General features: G+C 46.4%; 1 protein-coding gene across 6 annotated transcripts in view; it reads left to right on the top strand.

Annotated features, from left to right (window-relative positions):
* The window catches only part of LOC107701372 (putative homeodomain transcription factor 2), a 19,358-nt gene that overhangs the window by 8,533 nt on the left and 3,325 nt on the right, over nucleotides 1-7,500 (top strand). For 3 of the 6 annotated variants that reach the window (XM_016503364.1, XM_016503366.1, XM_016503365.1), the window contains 15 exons: nucleotides 647-703; nucleotides 848-862; nucleotides 2,534-2,603; nucleotides 2,735-2,893; nucleotides 3,643-3,808; nucleotides 4,331-4,492; nucleotides 4,853-5,051; nucleotides 5,201-5,374; nucleotides 5,468-5,674; nucleotides 6,077-6,205; nucleotides 6,330-6,602; nucleotides 6,684-6,815; nucleotides 6,907-6,993; nucleotides 7,077-7,232; nucleotides 7,316-7,411. In XM_016503364.1, coding sequence (XP_016358850.1) covers nucleotides 647-703; nucleotides 848-862; nucleotides 2,534-2,603; nucleotides 2,735-2,893; nucleotides 3,643-3,808; nucleotides 4,331-4,492; nucleotides 4,853-5,051; nucleotides 5,201-5,374; nucleotides 5,468-5,674; nucleotides 6,077-6,205; nucleotides 6,330-6,602; nucleotides 6,684-6,815; nucleotides 6,907-6,993; nucleotides 7,077-7,232; nucleotides 7,316-7,411 — 2,082 coding nt within the window. The remainder of the gene's footprint in view (nucleotides 1-646; nucleotides 704-847; nucleotides 863-2,533; nucleotides 2,604-2,734; nucleotides 2,894-3,642; nucleotides 3,809-4,330; nucleotides 4,493-4,852; nucleotides 5,052-5,200; nucleotides 5,375-5,467; nucleotides 5,675-6,076; nucleotides 6,206-6,329; nucleotides 6,603-6,683; nucleotides 6,816-6,906; nucleotides 6,994-7,076; nucleotides 7,233-7,315; nucleotides 7,412-7,500) is intronic. The other 3 variants (XM_016503367.1, XM_016503368.1, XM_016503369.1) reach the window with 3 other exon arrangements.

Below are 7,500 nucleotides of genomic sequence, written 5' to 3'. Positions count from 1 at the left end.
TATTCCATGCACATCACAATCTAATATGTTTAGGAGAAAACGGGTGATTTGAGATTGAGTTTACGCTTTCGAAACGCTCTGTTTTCCCTGCCATCGTTAGCTGAAGCGGTGTGTGAACAAGGCACGAGTTGCTCTGTCTCACACGCAGCCTCCGAGAGAAATTCTCCAGTACAGAACCCGCATTGATCACGTCAGAGTTTATCTGTACAACACACGCTACTGTAATAATGTAGCCGCTGGGCTCGTTGCCAGGTTTTGTTACCCGTGCCTACCAGCGGCCTAAACTACAGCTGGTTGAAGGCTCGCTAACAATACAGTTCCAGAAAGTTACTTACATTCTCTCTCCAAATGTAGCATCATGTTTAACCAAATAAATATATAAGGCTAGATTAAGAACGAAGGATAAGAACTTCTTACCGTTTTCTTGGGAAGTTAGCAGGCAGAGGGGTCGTCACAGGGTCACGCTGCTTGCCATGTGTTCCTCAACAACGCTTCGCTGCTCAGATGCACCTATTAATCAGCCTAACGTGCAGCACAATCAGCCAAAGCCGATTAATTAACAAATGCCAAAAATCAGCCCGATCAATCGGCCGACCTCTCTCTAATTTGGATGTGTAACCTGTTTCTTTGTCTGTCCGTCTGTTAGATCGGTGCGTATGACCAGCAGATATGGGAGAAATCAGTGGAACAGCGAGAGATCAAGGTAACGAGTCAGTGACTCTTGATTTAAAAGCTTCCTTTCACCTGTTCATTCTGCCTTTGCAGCAGTGTGTGTGTGTGTGTGTGTGTGTGTGTGTAGTTCGTTCATTCTTCTTTTAAACGTGTCTTTATCTCCCTTCACTCTAAGCAGTTTATCAGACGGGTGAGTATCGCTGTAAGCCGCTGCGGCGCCGCTCTCAGCCTGTAGGTGGCGCTGCGTGTGGGTTTTTCAGTCTGGTGTTCATGTGTAACACGACTGGATGCCTGTATTTGTGTGAGAGCATGTTTAGACTTCAATAAGGTCACATCAGTTAACACGAGGGTTTACTGTAATCTACTGAGACTTAGCTGAACGTCTTAAATTCCTCACACACGCGTCTGATGAAGATGATGATGATGGGCAGCTCTTTTCTGTGTTGTAGTCAGGATCAGATCTCATTGGTTGAGAGTGAATTTGCATTCAGTTTGTTTGTTTGTGCTGCTTTTACTGGTTGCGCTGTGACTCATGTTTGGCCGAATGTTTTGCGCAACACGAGGGCTAGACAGACAAAAATAAAGACAAGAGAAAGTCTGAGTTAAACCTCATTCTGCCCTGATCAGCCAAAAGAGCTGCAGTGAGGACTCACGCTGACCGTCTCTGATCTGTTACAGTCGCTTTACCAATGGCCTGAATCCATCTAATCTGTAACAAAGTAACAAACTTGATGCATTAACAGAAGATGTGCATTTACTGATACTTACGACGGCTTTGAATGCAGCTCATCCAATCAGCATAGAGTCTGAATGATGCGTTTCACAGATGACTGACTGTAGAGTCATTATTTCTCAGACTCTGACAAGGAAAGTATTATTGATGAAATGATTGTTAGTCTGTCATCCGCGGCGTATGTGAGCGTACTGTTCTTAATTTCATGTGTTTCAGAATCATTTTATTGACTGCGCTGCTTTTAATTATTTGAGGACATTGGAAAGATTTTTAATAAAGTCAGACCTGAATCAGTTTTGATCAAAAATAGATTTTAAAGTAATATATTTTTAAGTAGTATTTTGGGTGTTTCTGCCTTTAGATTGGATATTAGAGAGGAGGGCCGGGACTCAAACTCAGGTCACGTGACGCGTGCTACACACAACACGACTCTAACCTGTGATTTGTCATGAGTATAGTCACAGCACACCGGCTCTGTGTTTTTGTTTGCGTTGGTTCTCGTGTGGAGATCACTGCTGTTTGTATGAATATCTGCTGTAGCGTCGGGTGTTTACAGCTAGTTATTAGCAGAAGACTGCTCTCTGGTTACATGAGCGCCAGTGCAACAGGAGACTAACGAGGGCATGAAACGCAGCACTGCACCTTTAATAGACAGCATCACAAACAGGCTCGGTGTTTGTGTGTGAACTGATGTTCGGAGGTCGACTCGAGATTATTAAGGTTTTTTGTTTTGAGGTCTTCATATAAATAAATTTGAGTTGTAAATCCCTAATAATCTGTCATATTAAATAAGTGACTGAGAGAGCTGCTTCAGATCCTGCTTAAAGTCAGTGTTTTATTGCACTCTGGTCATGAATTCACTCATTTATTCTATTAATCTTTTTTTAATTAAACTTATATTTATATTTTAATTAAACATATATTTTATATTATATTTAATTAAACGTATGTTGAGAAGTGTGTGTGCGCTGACATGCATGGGTTCGCCTTCAGTGTGAATGATCTGCTGTGACAGAAGACACCATCCGTCATCCTGTCTGTCTGTCTGATGAGCGTCTGTCTGTCTGTCTGTCTGATGAGCGTCTGTCTGTCTGTCTGTCTGTCTGATGAGTTTCTGTCTGTCTGCAGGGTCTGAGGAACAAACCGAAGAAGACTGGTCACGTGAAGCCGGACCTGATTGACGTGGATCTGGTCAGAGGTCAGAAACACATGTCTGTAGTTGATGTGTTTCGTCGTTTCGTTGTGTTCACATCACGTTCAGGTCTATTATACAGGCCAGTCGGATCATCATGAGTCGTGGATGCTAACTCGTCTTGTTTTATTCGTCAGGTTCTGCGTTTGCTAAAGCGAAGCCCGAGAGCCCGTGGACCTCTCTGACCCGGAAGGGCATCGTCAGAGTGGTTTTCTTCCCCTTTTTCTTCCACTGGTGGATTCAGGTGACGTCGAGAGCCGTCTTCTACCTGCTGCTGTCTCTCTACCTGCTGCAGGGTGAGCGTTGATTCACACACAATCACTTGATGTCCTGTGAGTTTCTCAGCAGTCATTTAAGTGAGGATGGTGAAAAGTATAGGGAATGGACTTCATTTCAATCAGCAATGTCTCAGTTTAGAGAAACAGAAATGCAAACAACATCAGAGAACAGCAGAATTATTATTATATAGTGATGTCTGTCAGGTGTGTTTGTAGGTCAGATTGATCATGCTGCGACGCGCTGATGGGATTCTTGTGTTTCTACACATCCAACCGCGAGTCCCTCCGTCAGTTTGACTGAATGACGCCTTTCTGATTGTTTTTATGTTGCTCATTGAGGTCACTGTAGCTGTTTTTCTTGTTAGAGATGTTTGTAAATAGACCTGGGTGGAGTTCAAGGGCTTTTGTTTTTATAGTTGTTAAAGAGAACAGGGTGTGTGTGTGTGTGTGTGTGTGTAATAATCCAAATTCATTTACCAAACGAAAGTAAACAAATCTCTCGTAAAATGTTCGTCATCGCTGAAAGTGAAGCTTTAATTTGAAGTTTAATTTGACTAACTTATCATAGTGTTAGACTGGACAGCAACAAAAGATGTGAGAATCATTTTCTCCTGCCTTTTAACAGCTGAGTTTATTTTACTGTCCTAACGATGGACATTTACATGATTAGCTGCACTGGATTATTTGCGTCTGAATATTGTGTTTTTTTCCCAGTGGCTCGTGAGTTAAGTGCTCCTCGTGTCATCGGTGTGTGTTTTGTGTTGCAGTGCTGGCAGCGGCGTTGTTTTTCAGCATCTCCAGTCCTCACAGCGTCCCCGTCACCGAGGTGTTTGGAGCTATCTGGCTGATGCTGCTGTTAGGAACCGTTCACTGCCAGATCGTCTCCACACACATTCCTAAAGCCAGCGGCGGCGGCAGCGGGAAACGCCGCAGGTCAGACTCTCTCTTCTGTGTGTAGCTTTAGGCAGAAAGCATGTCTTTAATGCTCCTGTACGGTTTATTTTGAAGCCAGAGGTCAGCTGTCCTACTGACAGTGAAACTCTAAAGACAAAATCAGGGGAAGTGTCAAACTGTTGAGATGATTCTGCTGAATTCATGAAAACCTTTCTTTATATTTGAGGATCCAGACACAGACATGGCGCTTTCATGTCTTCATTATTAGGAGATTTTCAGCATTATAAAAAAGAAACGCCATCACAAGCACAAATGATCAGTTGTATTCCAGAAGCATGAATAGAAATTAATATTCGAAAGGATCTAAAATCCAAAAGATTTTGACTAACAAACTTCAATGCAAATGAATCATTCAAAGTTCGTTTGAATCATCTCAGTTTAGTCGGCATCTCTTTCAGGCCTTTCGCTTCTCTTGACTTTGGGAATCAAGAGCTCTGAGGCCAAAGTTCGCCCTGTTTAAACTTTTCTAAGTTTTCTGCACTTTGCTGTCTCTCGCTAAAGGAAGTTGAGGAAAGCGGCTCATTTGGACATTCATAGAGAAGGCGACGGCTCTAGCACTACTGATAACACACAGGAGGGGGCACCGCAGGGCTCGCTGTCTGCCGGCTCACGTGGCCTCGTGGCTTTCTTCAGAGATTTCTGGCATGGTATCTTTAAAGCGGGGTGTGTATTTCTCTCTTTCTCTCATCTCCTCTTAAGATCTGAATGTCTATAACATCTCTTCTAAAAGCACGGCATCGCGCTGCAGTGCAGTTCTGCGTCTGTCATTGTGTTCCTCACTAGACAAAGGGATTTTGTAGCCATTTTATTCCATCTGCTCCATGTTTCAAATGCTGCACTTATCATTTTTCCCCAAAAGCACAATTGTTACAGTCTCTAGAAACCGGTTCACTTTCTCCCGATTCATCAGTGTTTTGCTGTAGAGGACTAGAGCTGCACTTCCACACGTTATGAACGGAGGCGTCGCTTGATCAAACGCACATTCTTTAGTAGAACCTGCACTTTTCCTTGCTGTCCCATCAGGTCTAAAAAGTCCAAGCTGTCCATCGATAAGTCTACAGAGACGGACAATGGATATGTGTCTCTGGACGGACGCATCACCAGCAAAAGCAGCGAGGAGGGTTTACAGCTGCATGAGACTCACTGCGACCTGCTGCGCTCCGAGACGCACTGGAGCCTCCAGCACAACAGACACCAGCTGATCCTGCCGCCCACGGGCAAGGTACACACACTCACACTCACACACACACACACACACTCTCTCTCTCACACAACACACACTCACTCACACACACACACACACACACGCACTCACACACATGCGCACACACACATGCATGACGTGACTGACGTGTGTATTGTGCATGTCAGTGTCTGTCTGAGGCTGCAGTTCCTCGCGCGGTGGAGAACATGTCGGGTGAAGCGTCCAGTGAAGAAGACCCAGAGAACTACAGCGCCCTCCGCAGAGGAGTGGAGCGCAAGAACAGCGACTGCACACTGCGCAACAGAAAAGCTCACCCCTACAAGAAGCATTACACTGCTGAGGTAAAACACGCACACTCACACGCACACACACACACGATCAGTGCTTCTGTAGGAGCACAAACACAGCCTCCTTCACTTCTCGTTTGGTCTCAGGAGACGCTGAAGTCGGGCACCAGCTGCAGCTCACGGACGCAGGACTCTAAGAGCGCGCGGCACGAGTCTGAGACGGAGGATGTTCTGTGGGAGGACTTCCTGCACTGCGCCGAGTGCCGCTCCTCCTGCAGCAGCGAAACAGACGCCGACAGATCCACAGCCTGTTCTGCCTCTAAGAAAGAGTTCAGAGACGACCCGTTTCATCAGGTGCGTCGCAGATCCACAGCTGCTGCCTCATTGGTTCAGATTTGTTGTGCTCGTGTGTAATGATGTGTGTGTGTGTGTGTGTGTGTGTGTGTGTGTGTGTATGTGTGTGTGTGAGTAAGAGTGTGTGTGTGTGTGGGGCTCCGTAGAGCACTAGTAATACAGATTTGGAAATCTGAAATAGTGTGTATCTGGATCAGGGTGATCCAATCCAATTTTGCTTTGAAAAACCGGCACTAAAGTAAGATGGGTTACCTGATCCTGGAAAGCAAAACATGAGATTTCCAAATCCAGATCATTCTGATCCAGATTCAACTTTTTGAACAACTGGCCCCTGATGTTTTGTTGCAGTAAGTGTGTAAATGATGTTTGTGTGTGTGTGTGTGTCGCCTGCTGCTGGTGAAGGGTCACATGCCGTGGCTCCACAGCTCTAATCCGGGCCTGGAGCGCGTCAGCGCCATCGTGTGGGAAGGAAACGAATGCAAGAAAGCAGACATGTCTGTGCTGGAAATCAGCGGCATGATAATGAACAGGGTGAGTGTGAAGCAGAGGAAGGAAGGCAGGGAACTGATAGAAATCCACTGAACATCTCTGGATAGAAGCGTGTGCTAAATCATGATTACATGAAGCCCTGATCTCGTCCTTCTCTCGCCCGCAGGTCAATCTCTACACTCCAGGCATCGGCTATCAGATCTTGGGGAATCTGGTGTCTGTGACGCTGGGTTTGACTCCGTTTGCGTTCAGATTGTTCCAGCACAAAGAGCCGGAGCAGCTGGCGTCTCTGTCGGCCGGTGAGCTGGTGTCTGTGGCCTTCGGCTCGTCCGCTGACGCTCTGGTGATGGCGACGGTGAGCGTGAGCTTCGTGGTGCGCGTCTGTCTCATCTGGCTCTTCTTCTTCTTGCTCAGCGTCGCTGAGAGGACATACAAGCAGGTGAGTGTGCGTCAGCATCCACACGCCGAGCCCGGAGCGTCCCGAGCACAGCTCAGCATTTGTCTGATCCTGGTTTTTCAGCGGCTGCTGTTTGCGAAGTTGTTTGGTCACTTGACGTCGGCACGGAGAGCCAGAAAATCAGAGGTCCCTCATTTCCGGCTGAAGAAGGTGCAGAACATTAAGATGTGGCTGTCGCTGCGCTCTTACCTTAAGGTACGGAGCTGATTGAGCTCTGTTTAGTCCTTTATGAGACCTGATGCTGTGGCTAACGCTGGGATGATGTCTCATCTGTCTCTGTCTGCAGCGTCGAGGTCCGCAGCGCTCGGTGGACGTGATCGTCTCCTCTGCATTTCTGCTCACGCTCTCGGTGGTCTTCATCTGCTGCGCTCAGGTCAGTCGCTGGATGAACTCCGTGTGTTTCGCTCGTGACTAGCGTGTTTTACTCCGGTGTTGATGGCAGTGTTTCTCCTGCAGCTGCTTCACGTGCACGAGACGTTTCTGGAGTTTCACTATAACTGGGAGCTGGTGATCTGGTGCGCCTCGCTGTCGCTGTACCTGCTGAGATTCGTCACGCTGGGCTCAGAAACCAGCAAGAAATACAGCAACACCTCCATCTTACTCACAGAACAGGTACAAATACACACACACACACACACGATACTGTAAAGACACACAAACATCCCAGAGTCTCATCTGATGCGTTTCTGTTTCAGATTAACTTGTACTTAAAAATGGAAAAGAAACCAAATAAAAAAGAAGAACTCACTCTGGTCAACAACGTCCTCAAACTGGCCACCAAATTACTGAAGGTATCAGAAAACACACACTCACACACACTCTCTCACACACACACAAACACTCTCTCTCACACACACACACACACACACACACACACACA

This window comes from Sinocyclocheilus anshuiensis, unplaced genomic scaffold, assembly GCF_001515605.1.
Source record: "Sinocyclocheilus anshuiensis isolate Anshui unplaced genomic scaffold, SAMN03320099.WGS_v1.1 scaffold1566, whole genome shotgun sequence".
Taxonomy (NCBI): Eukaryota; Metazoa; Chordata; class Actinopteri; order Cypriniformes; family Cyprinidae; genus Sinocyclocheilus; species Sinocyclocheilus anshuiensis.
Note: the sequence above shows the minus strand (reverse complement) of the source record. Positions and strands in the feature narration are given on the sequence as shown.